The 22,700-nt window shown below is 41.7% G+C and overlaps 1 protein-coding gene across 3 annotated transcripts in view; it reads left to right on the top strand.

The window, feature by feature from the left end:
• Positions 1-22,700, top strand: part of ADAMTSL3 (ADAMTS like 3) — a 319,874-nt gene that overhangs the window by 218,745 nt on the left and 78,429 nt on the right. For all 3 annotated transcript variants that reach the window (XM_070494283.1, XM_014842654.3, XM_070494290.1), the window contains exons 17-19: positions 3,838-3,967; positions 17,385-17,577; positions 17,689-17,868. In XM_070494283.1, the coding sequence (XP_070350384.1) occupies positions 3,838-3,967; positions 17,385-17,577; positions 17,689-17,868 (503 nt within the window). The remainder of the gene's footprint in view (positions 1-3,837; positions 3,968-17,384; positions 17,578-17,688; positions 17,869-22,700) is intronic.

Here is a 22,700-nt window from a genome sequence, read left to right as displayed (position 1 = left end):
GCGCAGGCGGGTTTATACGGTTGATAGCAGGAAGTTCCTACCTGGTTCTTTCTAGTTGTGTGTATGTGAGTCTCCGTGTGTGAGTGGTCTGGTGGGTGAATGGACAGAGGTTTGAGGTCATGATGTCGTCTTCTGTTAGGCTGCTCACTAAAATGGGTTTGCACCTGTGTAGACATGAATGATATTGATGCACGTAGATAGACTCCATTTTGCATGGCGGGGTACAGGAATGCCTTCCCACAAATGGGAAAATGGGAATGAAAACTGAATTGGCCCCGTATGGGCTCATTTTAGCACACTCCCTATGGAGATGTGTTCCTAACATGGTACGTTAGCAATCGCTGTTCTGTTCTCTTTGAATCCCTTCAAATCATGACAAGCCTCTAGCTGTAGTTCCTTCCAGCTGCTCTTGATATGATTGGTCACTTCCTCTCAGGCTCCAGTGATGTTCGTGATGCCCTTTCTAAGGCCAAATGGCTTTCAACAATCCTTAATCCTTACCAGCTGTCTCCTCCACTGGTTCCTAACAAGAACTCTCCTATTTGGAGTGCTGTGAAACTTGCATTTTAACACTGGGAATGGTACCGTTCTTTGGCACTTGGCTGGAGGCATACATCTTATGCTTTCCCCCTTTTTCATTATCTGGGAGTTTATAGTACTGCCCACTCTATCCTACTGGCTAATCAGCAGAGAGAAAAGATATATTAGCTGTTTGTTTCAATATCGCCCTGGGCATACATCTGCATAATCTGTATATATGTATGTGTGTGTGTGTATTTCTGAAATAAAGAGCATCATAGTACGTAAAATAGCATGACACAGGGCAACTCTCTGAAATAGACCTTTTTTTTTCTTTTATAGATTTTTGTCATCAGAGTTATAGTAGTGTTGTAAGGTGAATAGGAGTTTTCCATACCTTTCAATAATCTTAAACAGCTTATGTCATAGAAATTATCTGTTTAAGAAGTTTGAAAGAACTAGTTCCTGCAACTGTCTAAATCCACTTCTTTTTGTCCTGCTTGAGGGCAGGATTGAGGGGGAGCGTCCATGGCCTGATCTTTTAACATTATTTTCAAGTTCCCCCGTTTATTGTTGTATGCAATTCAAATTCTTACTTTATAAGTTAACTCTATAATTTAGGTTTTCTTGGAAAAAAAATCATCCATTTCATGGAGATATTGCAGTTATTATCAAGAGTTGTTGATCTCTTATCAAGTTGCTTTATGCTTCCCTCTTCTCTTTTTTCTTGCCACAAATAGTGTGTAATCTATTCACTCTTTTTGACTTAGGAGTTTTATAGGGAACAACTTTTTTAAAATTCTAATGGTTGGATTTGAGGGGGTTAATTGTTTACTCTTCATTTATAGTTGAACTCTATTATGGTCAGAGAAGGTTATCTGCATAATTTCTGGCTTTTGGAACTCATTGCAATTTTCTTTATAGACTAATATCGGATCAATTTTTGTTAGTGTTCCATTGGTGATTAAAAAGATCATATTACATCTATTTCTAGGGCCCAAGCCTATTTGGTTATTAAATCGACATAATTTTCTTATTCGAATCATTTTTCCATGTTTATTTTACAACTTGATATATTAGCTACTGGGTGGCACTTTAAAGGCTGTGACTATAGATTTTCTTCATTGCTCCAGGTATTTCTTACTTTCCATGTGTGCGTGTGTGTGTGTGTGTTATGTTATGTGGCCTGTTGAATTAGTCAAGACTTGTTTGCAAGAAACCCAACTCAGACTAAGCTTAAACCAACAAAAGGGAATGTATTAGCTCATTTATTGGCTCTGTCTCCCCTCTTAGAGGCTACATTTTTACCCTTTAATCATTAATTCATTTCTTGATGAAAGCTTTGAATCTTTTTTTTTGTCAAAAAAATGACCCTCTTATCATGACATTGCAGAAGTCAAATGTGAAGTGAAGGATGTTGCCTCATGCTACAAGGAATTTATTAGAAAAATTACACCAAATTTTCAATACTTGATTTATTTTATATCTTCTAAATACATACTTGCAATTATTACCCAAATTTTGTTAAGTATGTGATGAAGCAGACTTATTTTTATAATTTTTACTTTTGGAGATAATGGTGTGATCAAACCTCTTGAAGTGAAAAGTGTTACAGTCACATTTAGGTCCAGTAGGTGGGATGGAAGGTATCATTGTGGCCATCTTTGGAAAATGCATTCTCTCTCGGTGTGTCCTTAATCCTCTATTAAACTTTTAAATTCCTTTCAGTAAACTTGCTTTAAGACAGAAAAGTTTGTCATGAGCGTAGTAAAATTCCATCCAGAATAGTTAAAATGAGATAATTTTGGTGTTTTAAGGCCCACCCACTCAAGCTCCAGAAAACATTCCAAAATAATCTCTGAGTATATTTGCTGAAGAATTTTGACTACAAATTAAAATACATGTGAAAGATAACCAGATTTTTCTCGGATTAAAAATAAATGAAACCTGCTGGAAAATGAACACCTTTGTCCTTGCAAGGTCACAAAGGAAGCTTGACATTTGCAAATGGGAACCAGAGTTCTTAAGTTGTGGCAGTGTTGCCTTATGTCTAAAATTAGCCAATGTTTATTTAAAAAGTTAATGGAAGATGCATAGAGATTCAAGACTGCATCCTGCTATGGCCGGGAACATAAAATTACAACTGAAGAAAGCAGGAGAAAATTTAGTGGAAAGAACTAAACATCACAAATATATATTCTATATATATTTTTGGCCCATACTGCATTCTGTAAAATATTGTAAAATGATTAAATTGAAACATGACATTGGGAAAAAGAACCACGCTCTTATACTATAATGGAACACACATTCTTGCCTGAAACTAAACACATATGCATATTTCAAATAGCATAGTCAGTAGCTATTACAGCTTATTTGATTTTTTTTCATCAAGAGTCGGATTTATATTCTGTTCAGTTCTGATTTCCCAATCATTCTTTTTGTTTCAAGAGGCGAAGAATAGCGGTGGAGACGTGGGCTGTGGGGTCAGACGTGAAAATTCATATTTGAACAAGAAGCATACATTGCGTTGGGAAGCCGACGGGCTGTGTTGCATTTTGGAATCTCCAAAGAACAAAAGAAAGACCACTGAATTCGGAGGCAGGAAAGCTAATTTTTCATTTTGAATCCACCACTTTTTTGATGTCTTAATGTCTCTCCAAACCAGTTTCCTTGTTATTAAATTAATAAGGTGGAGAGAGTGATACCATTCTTCTGACCTCCGAAGATGACTATGGGCTCAAATAAGATATTTGAAAGTACTTTTACACCCCCAGAGCACTTTCCCAATGGGGAGTATTGCTGTTGTTTTTAGCAGAAATGGAAATATTACTAATTATAGTGGTAGCGAACAGGAACTCAAACCATGATGAAAATTTTCATGAGGATTATAGATCAAATTTAGCACGTATGCAATGGTATAGAGACAGTGTTGTTCTTTAGCAGCTGATATGAAAATTCCCCTCAGGGAAACTATTATGTGTGCTTGGAAGGAACATCCCGATGATTCTTTCGAGGGAACCCCTAGCTCTGAGTACATTCGGAATGCAGGTAAGTCTGAAGGCAGACAGGGAGTCAAAGATGCTCCTTAATCTCTCAAGGTGGGTCTATTTGAAGGGGAGGCAGAAGAGGGGCTGAGCTTAAAAGGCGGCTGAGGGAATATCAGAGACCCGGAGACTTCAGAATATGCCAGGCACGATGAGTTGCAGCCTACAGCCACACAATACAGTCAAAAGGGCAGCGGCTTAGCAATTTTCTTTTTTCCCCACCAGAAATCATTCTCAGTCATCTGCATTTTTTTCTCTTTCCAACCTCCAGGCCATCAAGAAGCTATAGCAGTGTGCTTACACATCCAGACTCAGCAGACAGTCAATGACACCTTATGCAACATGGTCCACCGTCCTCCGGCGATGAGCCAGGCTTGTAACACAGAACCCTGCCCGCCCAGGTATGTGCTGCCTTGTGCTCTGGGACACACTGTGTCTAGATGGGAGCACCTGCTCCTGCAGGCAAGCACAGGAGACTCCCAGGTTCCCCCCGGGGAGGTCAGGTGAACCTGTTTCAGAGCTCTCTCTTCTCTGCTCAAGTTATGCTCTGGCCAGATTCTTGCTTAGAGGCACAGATACTTCCGTGTTGAGCCGGAATCCCCTTTAGCCTGACTTTTGTTTGCGTCTAACATGAATGAACATAAGGTGGCCTGCTGCTGGCAAAACCATGAGCTCAGCAGGGTTGTTCGCCTTCTCCTCTCTGTCTCTTCAAGGGCGCTTCTTCACCTGATGCCACATCAGAGCGCGCAGGATCTGAGGTAGACTTAGCACTGGCACATAGTAGGTGCTCAATCCATATTTGTTGAATGACTGAGTGATCTCCTGTTTCTTACCTAGAACTCTCACTGATGTGTTACTACCCTTCCCATTGAGTTGCCTTGGATTGTGGTGTGTAATGTTAGAGGCCCCAAAGAAGAGATGAGGATGACTTCTTATGGGTCTCCTTGATTTGAAAGATTGACCTTAAACGTTAATCTGCTTCCTTTCTTAAGTCCTTAAGATCCTGGGGAATTTCATCAGAAGGGAGGGTAGGTTTGTTTCCCCATGTTCCACTGTCCCTGAGTGTCACTGGCTACAGAGAATTATAACCAGCATCACTGGCTTTTCACATGAGAGCTTCCAGAATCCAGCCTCCAACCTTTTCCTTCCTCTCTCCTTTACCTTCATTACCTTGACCACTCTTCTGTGATAAGAATCAGTTGCCAAAAAGTGAGAGCCCATTATCAGTCACCTGCCCCCTCTCTCTGCCAGCTTCTCTTTCCTGCTTCTTGGTAATTACGTCACCCATCTAACGAGGTACCTTTATTCGCTAAAGGAGAGTTCTGCTATGTCTAGGACTCTAAATAATTGAGGAAGGTTATTGTGTCCCTCTGCCGTCCTTACTGGAGTAAGGATAAGTTTATTTTATGTTTATTCCGGAAATACACTGTGCTTCTGGAATCCGCTTGACCGTTCTGATTTTGACTCCATGAAATGTGTTGGCTGTGATGTAGAAACTCCTGCCTTGATGGCATGAGGGTGCTGAGGGTGGGGGTCAAGTCAGTCAGACCATCCTAGGAATCCACCCCTCCATATCTTGGAGATGGGCCCTTTCCTTGTGAGTCTTGGTCTCCAACCTGCACAGTCTGGAGAGGAGGCCAGCTTCCTCTGTGGTGAGACCATGCCTGTAGGGAGCCGCAGGGTTCTAGATCCAATATGATATTTCGGACTTCGGTTGTAGGCTAAGGAAATACCAGGAACTCTTGACTTGCGTCAGAGGCCTCTTGACGTGCTTGGCTGAGATGATGCAGTACATGTCTTTACTTTGTTGGGCAAGGCTCAGAAGCAGCGTAGGAAAGTCTGCTTGCTCCTACCTCCCACCCCCATGCCTACCCCCGGGCTTATTGCATTCCAGAGCAATCCACGCTCGAAGACTAGCAGAAGAAATGGTACAGAAAGAGTTTGGGAAGGCTTGAGCCAACTCAGTGTCAGGACGCCCACTTTGTCACGTGTGTCCAGCTCTTTCCAAGATCATCAAAATGTGGGAGTCATGCTGAGTATATATCCGCTTGGAACGTCCCTTTTATCTTTAGAGAGATGGCACTTAAGCTAAGCATATAAAACTTAGTAATCCAAATTACTTATCTAAGTTTCTCAGTGTTTCCTTATTCTAATATTGGAACCACTGACTCAAGATATTTTTTGGAAAAGCCAGGGTTTCGATTTTCCTTCCCTGCCACATCCCTCCCCTCAGGCTCTGTAGATGGAAACAGATGACTACCTGTCTGAACCGGGAAATACCGGGAGGAGGAAAAAAACCTAGTTTACCATCTCAACATATTTTCCCATGAAATTGGAATCGTGTACTACCTCCCCTTTCTCTACACGAGCCGGCACACTCTTTCTGGAAAGGTGACTATAAAAGAAATGATTTGGAACGTGCACAAACTTGAAATAGTGACTGCAGTTTGGCTAAGCATGAAATTCTCATAGCCACGAACAAAGAAGAGTCAAAAGAAGAAAATACTATGCAAAATTTGGGGATACATTTTAATTCTAATTCAAATCTTATTCCATATCGACATAAAGCTAGTCTTCACCACAGTTCTGTCTTCTATTTCTAGCCCAGACCAATGATAAATGATGATATGGGCAAAAGTTGACCTGATGACAACTAAAACAGAAAATGGAAACAGATGACAGCTGAAAAGTCACTTCAAATGAGAGTGACTTGCATGTCACAGGATTAAGAGGGGCTGAGAACAGTGATGAAACTCAATTTCGTTTTTATAAAAATCACCCTGTCATGATCTTGCTCTGAAAGTGAAGACAACCATAATGTATCACCATATAGTTTTTTCAGGAAAAAAAAATATGAAAATACAAAACAATTCCTTCTCTCTTCATTCTAAGAATTGGTGCACACAGTTGCAATTACAACCTAAATTATGTTGAATATATGATAACTTGATTTCATGATTTTTAGTTTAATTTTTCAAGACTAAGGCCAAATCAAACATTTTCCCCACCATTTATCATAAAATTTGAGTCTCTTTTTAGAGGGGATTCACATCAAGTGGCTTTTTCTGGTTTTGTTGGACATGGCATTCTCAATAACTTTGACAATTTTCTTCTCAATATTTTGTGAACCTGCCCTATTCATTCCTAATTGCCACTGTTGTAATTCAGATGTGTTTTACCTGAATTATTTCAATAGTTTTTGAATAAGCTCCTGTCTCTAGTGTTTCCTGCTCTGATCCGTGTGCACGTGTATAACTAGGAAAGATCATGTGACCCTCCCACATGAAACCCTTCACTGACTTTCCTTTACCTGTGGATTAAAATCCACATTCCTTACAGTGGCGTGTGAATTAGTCTGCTCAGGCCACCATAACAAAGTACAACAGACTGAGTGGCTTCAACTACAGAAATTTATTGTCTCATAGTTCTAGAGACTAGAAGTCCGTAAACCAGGTATTGGCAGGGTTGGTTGCTTCTGGGGGCCATGAGGGAAAATCTGTCCCCCGCCTCCTTCCTAACTTCTGGTGGCCCCAGGCGTTCCTTGGCTTGTGGATGGTGTTTTCCCTGTGCCTTCATAGGGTCTTCCTTCTGTATGTCTCTTTGTCCAAATTTTCACTTTTCCTAAGGACAGTGCTCATATTGGATTGGGGCCCACTCTCATGACCTCATCCTAGCTTGATCCTCTTCAAAGATTCTATTTCCAAATAAGGTCTATTTACAGGAATGAGGAGTCAAGACTTCGACATCTTTTTGAGGGAAACAGTTCAACCTATAACAGCGTATAAAATCTTTTGTGACTCTGTTTTTGTGTTCTTGAACCATATCTCCTGTCACTTCCACCCTCACCACACACACACACACACACACACACACACACACACACACACACACTCACCCTCAGGAGCTTGTTCAGCAGCCACGCTAAATTGTTCACCATGACCCATCTCATGCTCGTTCATGCTTTCTGGGCCTTTGCACATACCACGCCCTCTGCCTGGAGCCCTTCTCTTCTATGAAATAAGCTAATTCTCTCCCATAAGGGTAATTGTTGACTCACTTCTCACTGGTATGATGAAGTCCAGCAGAACATGAAATAGCATCCTGACCTGAGACACTTGATCGAGAGGAACTCTTCAGAATCAAAAGAGAACTGGGAATGAGTGAAGGACCCTGGGGGAGAGCCCCAGTTCTGCCTCTCTCTAGGAATTCCAGACAAGCCCCCTAGCTCTCTCGGCCTTGTTTCTGAATCTGAATAATGATAAAAGACATTAGACTTTATGATCACCAGGGTCCCGTTCAGCTCCAGTCTTTCCTTGTTGCGTAGTGCTTTCAAGTCGTGTGTTTCCCTCACGTCTTCAGCACTGTGCCTAGTCTCTTTTGCACTTATCCTCCTGTCTACTCATAAATAGTTTGTTTTAGTTCTGAGAACAACAGGCTTTGCTTGCCCTGCCCGGGAGGTCAAGGCGGGGTGGAATTCAGTTTGCGGTTCTGTCCTTTGCTCAGCAAATCAGAGCGAGATTTCTCAACAAGTCTAGAAATTGTGTCTTAAGCCTGCTATAGGGAACATGCTGGTTTAATTATGCGCCAGCCCGTGTGCAGTGTCGCCTCCCCTCATCACTGTGCCCTGTGCACATCATCTCCTTCAGCAGTGTCTTGCCCACAGAGCTTCCGAGCTAGGAATAATAGAGCACACGATACGTCTTGGCCACTTTGCAAAATTAAGAGTCTGTTTTTATGTGCAGGGAAATACTATTCCTCATTTCAAAGTTGCAAATTTAATAATCTTTTTGAAGGTTGAGAGTTATATTGGAAAAAAACCAGCGGAGACAAAGGTTGGTGCCAAAATAAAGGTAAGTTTACAAAAATGTTTTAGGTTCGAGAAACCAGTGTTGTAGGAATAACAGGAACAGGGTGTTGCATAATACTTTCCATACAAATATTTACTGACTCCAAGGGCAATAGCAGTAAAATATCACCCCAGGGGGAAACTTACCACTGAGATTGGGCTGGGCAGTCAATGGATCTTTATTTACCCAAAGGCAAATGTATTTGATGTATTAGCCTGGGCTCTCCAAGGTGGGGTGTCCTATGTTTATTTGCTCTTATGAGCTTACTCCCCCGGTCTATCCTATAACTGCTGAGTGTCTGCTATTTGTGGAGTTTGCTTTTTCCAGGAGAGCACCAGGAGCCTGTAGAAACAGGCAGTGTTACATAATGGTCCCGCTCGCCTGAGGAGAGCCTTCTTCTCTGACAGGATTCAGCGCTGCTAGGGAGGGACCAGGAAAGCCAGAGAGAGTGATGTGTTTTTGGACCAACTTGTTACCCGATTCTCGAATTTTAAAAAAATCTGTATTTAGTCCGTTGTCTATTAATAAGAAATTTTTCTCCATTTCTTGAATAATAATGGTTCCATTTCCAGTCCCTTGTGACTCTAAGTGATTCTTCTAGCTGTATACTTTTTGAAAGATTGTTATCCTGAAGTCACTCCAAATAAGTTACATATTTAAGCTTAATTGTTTTAATAGTGAAAGAAAAGCCTGCTAATTATTTGGCCATGTAGTCTGAGCATCATCAAAATGTGACCCATATATCTACTGGCAGTGATTTCCCTCGCCTCTAAAGCTACTTGAAATTTACATACAATCAAGTATAGTCTAACTAATTAATAGGCTTCCAATTAAGGTGCTGTTTTAATTTCACATTATTCTCCCAATACAGACCAATGATAGGTACAGATAAAAGAGAGAAAACAACATAGCCAGGGCCAAATCATGAAAGCAGCTGCCTGGACTGGGAAAGGAACGGAAGGGTGAAAGGTGGGAGGACCTGAGGTTCTTCTGGGCTGGTGACCCCAAAGCAGTTGGGGTAAATGAGAGCTCAGTTCCTACGGATAGTGGGGACTGAACATCTTCCTTTTGATTCATGAGCGAGGACCCAGGTTCTCTGCTGCTTTGTGAGAGGAAGCAGAAAAAGAGCTGATCACAACCTGAAGCCATTGTTCCATGAGCCTGCTCACCTAGCGGGGTGGGGGACAGACACGAATGGAGCCTGTGACCAGACACGATCCTCAATGACCTGTTAGCTCAGTGATTAGATCTTCAGTGTCCTTACGGTGCTTCTGTGCTGTGTTCTCCATATAAGACCTGGTTCTAGCCTGGAGACCCTGGAGGGCCAGGTGGAGGCAAATGAAACTGGAGACGGAGAAAGGATAAAGGGAGGTGGGGAAAGAGAAACTCTGTTCACGTTGAGCCTGAAAAATGAAACTCCAAAGCACATGAAGAAATCTAATCCTAGTGAAGTGAGCCAGCAGATTCCCCAGTTGAAAGATGAATTCACTCCAGTTGAAAATAAAACACAAAGACAATCTGAGAAAGACTTTAACCGAAGTGTTATTAGGATCTTCGGAGTTATAAATTAGAAAATAATGTCCACATAAACAACTAGAAATTATGAAACAGAAATAGGCAGAAATGTAGTAAGAACAAGTGAATATTAAAAAGGACAAACTAGAAAATCCAGAAGTGAAAGAAGTCGATGAAATAAAAGAATAAACAATAGACAACTGAAGAAAGAATTGCTGACTTGAAGATATGCTGAGAAAGTCGAATGAATCAAAGCCCAGAAAGTTGAGGATGTGGGGAAAAGAGAAGAAAGCTAAGAAATATGGAGATAATGGCAAAGAAACGAGATATTAAATAAACTGTTTACTAAAACTTAAGAAAAAATATCCACTCCTAGTATCAAAAGAAATAAGTGAAAATAAATCCCCACTTAGATATATAATGCTGAAGCTGCAGAAAACTAAAGATGACAAGAAAATCTTAAAAGCTACAAGACATGAAAGACAAATTAACCACAAAGAACTTACTAACAACTGGAGTTTGCATAAAACAAAGGAATAATATCTCCAGAGTACTGAGGGAAAATCATGATAACCCTAGAGCTAAATTTGCTGAACTATTATTTCCATGAAGGTAGACATCTATTTTTAGCCTTGTGATGGACTAGATATCCTGAATGCCCTTCTGCTAAAATCTTCTAAAATACTGGGTAAAGTATGTAAAAATAACTTGAAATGTAGAACTGGTAAGAAAATAACAGGAAGTCCTCAGAAGCCGAAAACAAGGGGAAGCATGACGCTAGAATGGTAACCCAGTAATAAAGTTAGTGCCTCCATGGGGACAGTTGCCGGTCTCAGTAATCTAGACCTTGTGGCTTAAACAGTTTTTGCCCGGCAACAGACAAGCTGTTGGAGTTGCAGAAAATAAGGAGTAGAATGGAGATACCCATATAAAGCCGGGGTCTAACTCAGTGAAAAAGCAAATTAGAAAAAATATATCCACCCGAAAAAGAGAGCTTGCAAGGAAAATGGTCTGTCTTAGCTTTGCCTCTGAGTGGAAGGAATCAAGAAAGGCTCCCTTGCCTTATGCAAAGTGAAAGAAGCTAGACACAGAAAGACAAGTGCTGTGTGACCTCACTTACGTGTAGAATCGAAAATAGTCCAACTCACAGAAGCAGAGAGTAGAATGATGGTTGCCAGGCGCTGGGGGGAAGGGGAAATGGGGAGGTGATGGTCAAAGGGTATAAAGTTACACTTACGCAAGATAAGTAAGTAATGGCGTTCCAATATAGAGCATAGTGTCTGTAGCTAACAATTCTGTATTATATACTTAAAATTTGGTAAGAGGGTAATCTCATGTCAAGCGTTCTTACCACACACAAAGTAATGATGATGATGATGATGATGATGATAATAAAGGGAATGGAAGGAGAATTTGGGAGGTGATAGATTTGTCTATGGCCCTGATGCTGGTAATGGTTTCACAGGTGTATACTTATCTCCAAACGCATCGAGTTGTATACATTAGATATGTACAGCTTTTTACATGTCACTGTTACCTCAATAAAGCAGTTTTTTTAAAACCTCCACTGAGAATTTCAAAGTGACAAGCAGCCCTTTATATAGGAGTAGGGTTTATATCCACGCTGACCGTGTGCTCTGAAAAGTTAATTCACGGTGGTCTCGACAGAGTAATGCAAATCCTGTGTGGAGGAATGGATCTCCTACCCAGAACTTAAAATTCCCACAAAGACCTAGTGGGCATGAGCTCATAATGAAAAGACTCATGAAGAAACAATGGATGAGAATCAGTAGGGAATCAGATCCACAGAGCATCAGATATTGGAATTATCAGATAGAAAATATAAAATAAGCTTATTTAAAATATTTAAACTTATAAAACAGAAAATGAAAACCTAAAGTAGAAACAACAAACCATCAAAAATACTTGGAAGACTTTCTTTTAAAAAAACAAATGTGAAGGTGAACCATGTGAAATTTCCAATTTTGTCCATCAAAAATGTTTTCTCTGAGCCAAGTCAAGGAGGAAGTCTGGCAGTCTCGCCTGACGATGTGCAGACCTTCAGTGAATGTCTGTCATCAGTACAGTCACCCACTTCTAGCTACTCCTCACATCCTTCAGTGAACTCCCCATCTTCTGCTGTGGCATGGGCGAATACCTCGCCTGTGTGCCCAGGACAGGCAAAAAGAGTTCAGATTTATATAAAGACTGCCAACCAATCTATTTAGCTTCAACTGTACCTTACTTCCAGAAGTATCTTGTGTCTGATCCTTTCATGGCTGATTACTTCTGGACCTTCCCAACTACCAGCTTAGTTTTCGGATTTCTCCAAGCTGCTGAGTTAATCACCACTTTTCCAACTTCTCTTCAGCTTGCTTCCTCTCTCACTGTCTCCTTGTCTTTGTGGATATATGCATTTGTTTAATCCCATTTTATCCCTTTACTGTCTTTTTAGTAGGTATTTTTTTTGGTGTGAGTGGAAGGGAACAGAACTAAGCACGTGTGATCAATCTGCTAATTCCTGGATCACTATTAGCCCCTAAGAATAAAAAACCCAACACACACATACTTATGTTAAAGTCTTTTTCATACTCTGTGAGCATAAAGAGAGTATAATATATGTAAACCTCTTAAAACCAAGTGTGGGAAATAGTTAGTGCTATACGAGCGTTGCTATTGTTACTTCTATTTCTTTTGGGGAGAATTCTCTTATCTGTTGAGTGTGTTTGCTATCTTTCATGTCATCAACTTTTTTTTTCTCTCCTTGGACCTTTTTGTTTGCAAGCTCATATTGAATGGGAGTTACGTGTTCCTACCTGGAGTTTTTATGGTTATCTGAATGAGTTCCTCTTCCCAAGCTCCATGGATCAGAACCAGGTCTCATATTGCTTCCTTTGCACTTGTCTTTCTGTGTCTAGCTTCTTTCACTTAGCATAAGGTAGGGGAGACTTTCTTGATTCCTTCCACTCAGAGGCAAAGCCAAGACAGATCATTTTCCTTGCAAGTTCATTCCAGGAGAAAGATTGCAGAACCCCTCCCAAAATAATGTGATAGCTTGATTCAATAACCGGGCTCCAGGTGATCTCCATTCTTTCACGTCATCGCAGGCAGCCTGTCAACACCAGCCATACACACAGGCTACAGTTGAATCTCTTTTCTAGCCTTCAGTTACGGGTCAGGCTGTTTCACTCTACTCCTTTGTTTCTAGAAGTGAGCTGAGTTCCAGTCACCCATCTCCTGTGATATTAATTGTTTAAATTCCATGTACAAATTGGAGTCTCAGCTGTCCTTGCAGGTTTGCAATCCTGGCATCCAGTAAGCCTGGAGAAGTTCAGTCCACTTTACCACTGTGTTTCCATTTGATTTCTGGTCTACCGAGATGTTTATTTTGTATGAGAGGATGTCTTCACTCTTATGCCTCTTTTTAACAGTTGTTGCCATTTTTTGGGACAGGGGAACTCAATCAGCTATCTCGCTCTGTTCTCCTGCTCCCCCACCTCCACCCCACCACTTGATTTTTTTGGATGCACTTATTCAGATTAAGAAAATTTTTTCATGAATATCTGTTGAAATGTATCAAATCTTTGTCTGCCTCCATTGAAATGATCACATGATTTTTCTCCTATATTTTGTTAATGTCATAAACACTGGTTGATTTTCTGAGATTGAACCAACTTTACCTTTCTAGAATAAACCCAACTTGGTCATGATGTAACGTTCTTTTTATATGTATCACAGATTGCTAATATTTTGTTTAGAATTTTTACATCTGTGTTTATGAGAGAAGTCGGCCTAAATGAGTTGGGAAGTCTTCCCCCTTCTTATATTTTCTGAAGAGTCTGTGTAAGGTTGGACTTACTTAGGCCTTAAATCTTTAGTAGAGTTTTGCCAAAGGCACTGACACTAGAGTTTATTATTTTTTTAATATTTTAAATTACAAAATCTAATTTAATAGAACTTCACTACCACACCACCATGCTGGCCCCTAGATGTCTCTCCTTTTTTTTTTTTTTTTTTTTTTGGTGAGGAGGATTCACCCTGAGCTAACATCACTTGCCAATCTTCCTCTGTTTTGTATGCAGGATGCCTCCACAGCATGGCTGATGAGTGGAGTAGGTCCGAACCTGCCAACCCAGGCTGCCTAAGTGGAGCACGTGGACCTTTAACCACTCAGCCATGGGGCTGTCCCCTGATTTCTCTCCGTTTTTGTGTCAGTTTTGATTAGTTGGTTTTTGTAGGAATATTTTCAGTCTATGTAAATTTTTTAATTTATTGACATAATATTTTTATTATATACTTATTATAGTTATTATTTTTAATGCTTTGAGATCCCCTCTTAAATTCTTAATGTTGATAATTTATGCCTTCTCTTTTTTGTCCTTCATATTTCACCATGAATTTATCAATTTTATTAGTCTTTTGAAGAGCCAGCTTTCGTTTTGTTTTCTAGTTCATTCATATCTGTTCTGATCTTTTTTGTTTCCTCTCTTCTACTTTACTTGGTTTAATTTACTGTTCTTTTTTAAATTTCTTGAAATGGATACTTAGATTATGATTTTCAGCCTTTCTTTCTTTTTAATGTATACATTTAAAGCTATTGGGGCCAGCTCCGTGGCTGAGTGGTTAAGTTCGTGCACTCCGCTGCGGCGGCCCAGGGTTCGGATCCTGGGTGCAGACATGGCACCGCTCGTCAGGCCACGTTGAGGCGGCATCCCACATCACACAACTAGAAGGACCTGCAGCTAAGATATACAACTGTGTACAGGGGGGGTTTGGGGAGATAAAGCAGAAAAGAAAAACAAACAAAGGATTGGCAACAGTTGTTAGCCCAGGTGCCAATCTTTAAAGGAAAAAAAAAAAAGAAAGAAAGTAGTTAATCTCCAGCCTATAAATTCACAAAAACTAAAAAATAAATAAATAAAATAAAGCTATTAATTTTCTTCTAATAATGGCTTCAGCTGCATCCCACAGATTTTGACATTTCATATTTTTATTAACATGCATATAAAAATACTGTCTAATTTCCACTGTGATTTCTTCTTTGACCCATGAGTAATTTAGATTATTCCATAGTTTCTGGATATTTGGAGATTGTCTAATATAGTTCCACTGTGGTCGGAAAGTATACTGTATTAGTCAGCTCAGGCTGTGATAACAACATACCATAGACTGGTGACTTAAACAACAAAAATTTATTTCCTCACAGTTTTAGAGGCTGGAAAGTTCAAGATCAAGTTCAGTTCCTATTGAGAGCTCTTTTCCTGGCTTGCAGACAGCTGCCTTCCTGCTGTTTCCTCTGTGGCCGAGAGAGAGGAGAGCAAGCTCTCTGGATTCTCTTCTTATAAGGGCACTAACTCCCTGGTGAGGGCTCCACCCTCGTGACCTCATCTAGCCCTAATTACCTCCTAAAGGTCTCACCTCCAAATACCAGCACTTTGGCAGTTAGGGCTTCAACATACACATTCCCTTTTATTTAGGATTTAGAATATATAATCATATGTAAAAAATTTTTCTTTCTATGTATTCGTCAGATTTTGCGCTCAGGTTTTTCCTAGCTTCATAATATGCGTTAAAATATTTTAATCCTCTTTTTCTTTGGAACAACTTACATAACATGGGAATTCACTTGTTTCTGAAAATTTGTAGGAACTCAACCGCAAAATTAGCAGGATCTAGTCTCTTTCTTGAATAGAACTTTTTATAGTTTCCTAAAATGTTATCTATTTTGTCAAGATTTTCAAATGTATTATCAAAGCCCGAAGTCAGCAGAAGGAGGGAAATAATAAAAATCACAGCAGAAATAAACGAAATAGAGGCTAGAAAAACAATAGAAAGGAGTAATGAAATAAGAATTCTCTTTATTCTTATTAAAGTTTGCCTTCTTGTTATGCCAGGGGCTGAGACAAGTATTTTATGACTTTTAAAATGTTTTATTATATATCCTTCCATTTCTCTTATATCTCACAGCTTGTGCTTTATACATATTTATCCTTTCTATTCAGTCTCCATACTTGCATGATTATTATATCTTCATTGTGAACTTTTGCCCTCATAAATAAAAATTTTACTCTTTTATTATATTTGCTTGAATATTCTTTTTTAGTTTTCATTTTTCCTCTTTCCTCTTATTTATGCAAGGAAAACATGTTTTTTGTAGGAAATTAGAAATGAGAATGAATGAAAATCACCTTCGGATAAACACTATTTTTTTCAAAGAACTTACTTGTTTTTCTGATAATTGATGTTTAGCGTAAGAAAATTAGAAAAAAAATGCAATAATAAAGAAAATAAAAATCCTATAACTTAGAGATCATCCACTGTTAACATTTTGATATATAATTACCCCAAATTTTTTCTGCATGAATTTATAAATACACAAAACTATATGATTATACTTGATGAGGTATTTTATGACCTGTTTTCTTTTCTAATAAAAATACATCATGAACATTTATCTATATCAATAACTGCACATCTATTTTATTTTCATTGCTGCCAGAGTTGTGCTATATAGACAATTATTTATTTTGCCTTTACTGTTAAACATTTAGCTTGCCACCTTCCATTTTGTCAAATATAATTAAAAAACTTTTTTGCTGTTAAAAAGTGCCTTGGAGTAAGCATCCTTTTGTGTACATTTTAAGCATTTAAAAACTGTTTCCTCATGATAGAGCTCTACAGGAACTAGTTAAAAATTCATGTTCACTAATAATTAAACATCCACAAATTCAAATAGCCATAATATACAATTTTTCACTTGTCAGATGGGCAAATACTTTTTAAAATGATCTTGCCCGGCGTGGGTGTGGGTGCAGGAAACTAGGAGCTCTGAGGTGCTTCCACTGGGAGTGCGAATTGAGAGAATCTGCCTTCAAGGCAGCTTGGAAAGACGTATCAAAAGCAGCTGCCCTGGTTTTCCATTTTTACAGATGTTTCATGAGAAAACCTGATTTTTCCAAGATCTTATTGGAAAGGAATCACATTATATATACGTGTTGTAAATCCAATGCTAGCACTAGAGAATTTTCTTAGGGATATTCCAAATAATGAATCCAGGTGCCCTGAAAATTTCCTGAAGTGTGCTTTTAAGCATTTAAAATTTCTTTTGACACCTAGATAAATCATCCTTGCCTTGGGGCTCTATTCAAAACAAAACCAAGATTTCATTATTGATGTATGATGGTAGGTTAGGTTGGGGAGAAATCAGCTTCTTTTTTGCTCTGGACTTTCCCAAATGGGTAAAATCTTTAAATGCTTTCCTGACACTTCTTGCCTTTAAACCTTATATTTCAGTGGTTTAACTGGATATATTGATGGAGATACTCTAGCTCTAGGATCTATATCTGGAGCATGAAGTTTGGAAGTCCGGAGAAGAACTTGAAGTTGCCCGTGCTCTGATGGTTGCGCATAGTCTCATTGGACAGTTCAACTTTCCCCACTTGCTTTTTTGGTACAGGTGGCACACGGGCTCTTGGGGACCCTGCTCAGCTACCTGTGGTGTTGGAATCCAGACCCGAGATGTATACTGCCTACACCCCGGGGAGTCCCCCGCCCCTGCTGAGGAATGTAGAGATGAAAAGCCCCATGCCTTGCAAGCATGCAATCAGTTTGATTGCCCTCCAAGCTGGCATATTGAAGAATGGCAGCAGGTATGGCAGACTGGTGACTCCTCAGCCACCACGATTATGACTGCAAGGGCCCTGCATTGCACCAACACGTCGTGGCCAAGCCCATTGACTCACTACCTTCCATCTTCTTAGTGTTCCAGGACTTGTGGTGGGGGAACTCAGAATCGGAGAGTCACCTGTCGGCAGCTGTTGACAGATGGCAGCTTTTTGAATCTCTCAGATGAGTTGTGCCAAGGACCCAAGGCATCTTCTCATAAGTCCTGTGCCAGAACAGACTGTCCTCCACATTTAACCACGGGAGACTGGTCGAAGGTAAGGGCCGTTCCTAACCCTACAGTCCCTTCTCTTTGCCCCTCCTTTGTTCAGCCTCTGGATATTTCCTCCACAAGATTAGAGCTGGGACTAGTGTGAGGTGGGTCAAGTGTCTAGGTTCCAGGAGGCGCTCGCTCGCTCTCTCTCGGGGTTGTGGAAATGCCCTGGTCCAGGCCCACATACAGCTTGTTTTCAGTTTTCATTCAATATTATTGAGACTGTACTCATCGCCTTTCTCCTAGACCAAATCCCATTACTCCCCTTCTTTTGGAACTGCCAAAGTCATGGCGTCCCAGGATAAACTCCAAATCAGTTTGGCTCTTCTCCCCACTATGTCTCCTCATATGGAATTATTCATTAAACCCTGTCATTTCAACTTTCTGAACACCTTGCATACCTTGACTTGCTCTACATCCTATTGATACCACTGCCAATTTTACCCTTATCATCTCAAGCTCAAATTAATTGCAATGAGCAGAATTCTAACATATCATTTTGGTGCTGGCAGGACTTAACACAGTCTAGCAGCAATGCCTTATTTTTCAGGTGGGGAAAGTGAAACCCAAATAGCTGAACTCAGCTGCCTAGGCTCCCACAGCTGGCAACGTAGGAGCAGAATCCATGCCTTTGACTCTGTTCCAAGGGTTCTGTCTGTTATATTGCACTGCCCACCTGATTCCCTGCCTCTGTATCACTCTCCCATCTCCAAACCATCTCACAGCCCACAGTATTTCCATCACTTGTCCATCAAGAAATCTGCTTGCTCAGGATCTCCTATAGGTCTTCTTGCCGGCAAGATCCACTTTAAGTTCCCCAGAGTTTCTTGAACTGAGGGTACTCGTATCCCAGCCCTTCCCTCCAGTCTTGCTACAGGGTGAGGTCTTAGCACAGATTCTGAAGCAGGTAGTTCAGGTGTGTAATCAGAGTCCTATAACCTCCAGTCACTGCCTCCTGATGTGTATCTCTGGGGAGTAGAGAGGCAGTCCAACAAATCTAACATCAGAAATAATCTCAAGAGATAAGAAAGAGCAGGAACTGACATTAACGGACTTCCCTGAGTCCTAAGTTCCGTGCTGGGCACAGTCTCAACCTACTGCTCTCATCTCATCCCACAGCGGCCCTGGGAGCAGATGTTGTCTCCATTTCTACAGGGAGAAAATGGAGTGACCTGCCCAAGGGTCGAGCTAGGAGTCAAACCCGAGTTCTTGTGACCCAAGTCTAGTACAAAGAGTGTATGCTCGTGTCTTTCATGCAAGAGCAAGGGCTTTCCAGCCAAACAGACCCATGGTGGAGTCCCAGCTCTGATGAACACGTGACCTTGTTCAATATACTTGACCTTTCTGAGCCCCCATTTTCCCTTCTTTTAATGCAGTGAGTGTTGTGGGGATAATGTGAGAAATCAGGTATGGAAACACCTAGCAGAGTGGGCCCCTCCTATCCCTGTGAGGGAAAGTCCACATTCTCCTGGCGTAGCTTGGATTATAGTACTTCTGCCTGCATCTTCTCCAGCTTTATATTTTGCCTCAACTGTCTAGCTCATTTAATTGCTAGTATTTAAAAGCTATGTTAGCTGACAAGCCACAGGTCATGGTCCTCATCCTGGCCACTGAGGGTCTACATAAATGTTTCCACAAACCCTCAGAAAATACTCAAGAAAAGAAATGAACCCATCTCTCCAGGATCTGCACCATGCCCCACTCCCTCTGTCCAACTTACAAGGAGCTGGAGCCAGTGCCAGTGGCCAAGACTCTCCCCAGTAAGTTGCCACACTACAGGTCGGTGATGAGGGACAGCAGAAGCATTTCCTCCGACAGTCAGGGCCTGGACTAAGAGATGTGGCTGCTGCGGGTGAGACATCCTCGCTAGGCTAGGGATGGGGAAGGACAGGGAGAAGTCTGCCCCGGGGAGCCTTGTGTGCAAAACCTGGTTTGCTTTATTTTCCCTCCTATGTACACATGGAACAGTAGAAGCCCCAAGGCAGAAACATTCCTTTGGGACTGCCTCAGACAGGGGGAAACGAGCAAAGGTGTTAGAGAGGAGGGTACCTGGGTAGGTTAGTGGGGAGGCAGTATTTATCCCAGTCACCCAGCTAAGCCCCAGAAGTGAAGTCTTGATGCTCCCCGTTGTCGGAGGAGGGGAAGGATGCAGTAACTCTCTCTATAAGGTTAGAAACAGAGCTTCCGGGAGGGAAGGACCGTGCGTCTGTGGAGAGAACTCTTGGCACTGTGAATGCTTTATCACCTTGCTACGCTAAGTGTGACACAGGGACCAGCCAAATGGACGTCTTCTTAGAAACTGGGAGCTCAGTGAGAAATGAGGACTCTCAAGTCCCACCCAGACCTAGGGAATCAGAATTTCCATTTCAGCAAGATCCCCAGGGGTCGTAATGCACATGACGGTCTGAGAAGAATTTCCCTATCTGCCCCTCATCCTTGTGAGGGTTGCTTAGCCCTTAAGTGTGTCCAAGGGAGGGATGGCCGTGGGAATGACTTCTCTGAGCAAGTGCTGCCCTGACCACGGGAAGAGGCAGGAAGGGAAGGACAGGGAGTGAGCAGCGGTGGTGGAGGAACCAGGCACCCGGTTTCCGGATGTCGCCAGGGGGCACCTGGAACCCCTGCCGTGCTCTGAAATAAAAGCTTTCGGCTTCTCTCTTTTCTTCTCGTCTCTAGGAAAAACACATCTTCAAGGGTCCATCCTGTCTTGTGGAATGCACTCTCCTCACTGGCCTTTTAGAGTAGAGACCGGTGGTGACGTCATTGCTTTTCTCCGCTGTCCATTCTCTCTGTGAATGACTGAGTTTGCTGTTGCTGTTATGTATCACCAATGCACCACCCATCGCCCTGTTCACTCGTGCTTGCCTTTGCGTTTTCGCTCTTGTCATTGCCCTCAAATTCTGGGTCCGGCTCTAAGCTTCCCTCCTCTGTCAAGTCTTCCACTCCCTAAAATCATGTAGCATTTCCCAGTTTTAACTTACAATGACCTGAATTTTTATTGCATTTCAATGGGGCGCTACTTCCTGAGCATCCTTATGGTCTTCCCATCTGGCTTGTAGTGTCCTTGAGGCTGGTGGCCATGAGATTGCTGACAGGCCCTTGGGCCCTACAGAGCTCTGAGCAGGTGAATACTCTTCCTCAAGAGTCTTGCAAAGTCAGGGGAAATGCGAAGTGGTGTTGAAGTGGTGATCTGTAGAAAAGCCCAGGACTGCTAATGAAGGAGGAGGAAATCGCTCATTGGAAGGGTTTTTGCTGGGAAACACAAAAGGAGACAAAACAGAAGGTAACCACTGTGAGCTGGGTTGGACCTGAGGCTGGTTTCTAGGCAAGCATTCATCAGGGCAAGAGCAAGCTCGTGCACACTCCAAGAGGTCAGCCCAAGCACAATTGAGACGTCTTCCCGCTCGCAGCCAAGACCATGTCTCAGAAACCTCTCTCTGGGAGGAGGGGCAGGCGTGCACACGTGTGCAGGAAGGCAGAGCCAGTCTCAGCCTTTGGGACTGAATCCGACATTCAGACTCGGGGCCAGTCAGGCACACGTGTTGCCCAGCAGTTTGGGCTTCCTCCTGGGTTCAGCTTTTCCCTTGTTAGTTGAAATTTCCTCTCATTTCAGAGTTGCTTTGTTTTGGCAGAGACTCTGATGCCAAATTGCCACCCTCCCTAAAGCTTTCTGCCAGACCAGTCCCTCTGCCATGGGATGGCTCGCTTGGGGGCAGCCATCCATCCTGTGGTTCTGGATGAGGCCCTTCCACATTGAAGCTGGCCACTCCCCCTGGACCCAGAGCAGCTGAGAAGCCATGCCAGAATTTCCATTTTTCACCAAGCCAGGTCTTGGAGCTGGAATAGTCCTCTCTCCCCAACACTAGCTCTATTCATGGCGTGGTTGGCCTTTGTTCATTCGTTTGGCTCATTAGTTTTTCTTGATTCCTTAGATCTAAACCAAGTTTTAGGCAGAAAGGAGCCTTCAGTTCTTACACTGCCTTTCACGTTATAAGAAAGGAGCATTGACTCTTATATGGGGCAGTCTTCCCAATGGTGGATTTCTGTGACCCATATACTCCCTGAAGCTTGTTTTGTGCCTCTGTCCCCTGAATGACATGCAGTAGCCTCTCCTCATTCTTTATTCTCTTTACTTTTGTGGAGCATTTGACCATTTTGTCTACCTTCAGCATTCTCCTTCATGGTATTTCTTGGTGTTCTTTATTTTTCCTACTTACCCAATTAAATCTTTTCTATTGGTTTACCTTCTTCCAAATCTCCAAAAAGTTCACTATTTGGCCCTTTGATTCCATCACTGCATTTTCCCTCCATAATTGATTCTGTGTCCTGACCTCTTCTCTAACTTCTACGAGTGATTCTCTATCTCCAGGAACAGTTTCTAACCTTCTGTTCAATACCACATCCTCAGCTCTCCAAATAGGTTATATCCTCATCATGGGAAGGCAAGGGGATCCCCTCTTCATCTTGTTCCCAGCCAGCTCCCCCATCTCACCTCCCGTCTCGTGAGTGCACCACCATCTGTCCGGCACTTGTGATCATCTCTAACGTCTTCACCTCCTTTCTTCATTTACCTATCCCTGCCAACTTCCAGTTCTTGAAATATATCCATATGCTAAGGAAAATGAAAAGATCTCTAGAGATGAGAAATTTTACAAAGAACAGCTCAAGGTATGTCCGGGACACATGGATTTCCAAATATGGCATTCAATGGATTTGTTAGTTATGACTCATGAAAGCAGTAGTGTGTTGGAGACCGTTCATTCCAGCTTGGGAGAACAACTGTGATCTCTTCCCACCTTGTGTTCAGTGACATCAGGTTGTCAGCTTGAAATCAGCCAG

Source organism: Equus asinus, chromosome 2, assembly GCF_041296235.1.
Source record: "Equus asinus isolate D_3611 breed Donkey chromosome 2, EquAss-T2T_v2, whole genome shotgun sequence".
NCBI classification, from domain to species: Eukaryota; Metazoa; Chordata; class Mammalia; order Perissodactyla; family Equidae; genus Equus; species Equus asinus.
This window is presented reverse-complemented; position numbering and strand designations above follow the sequence as displayed.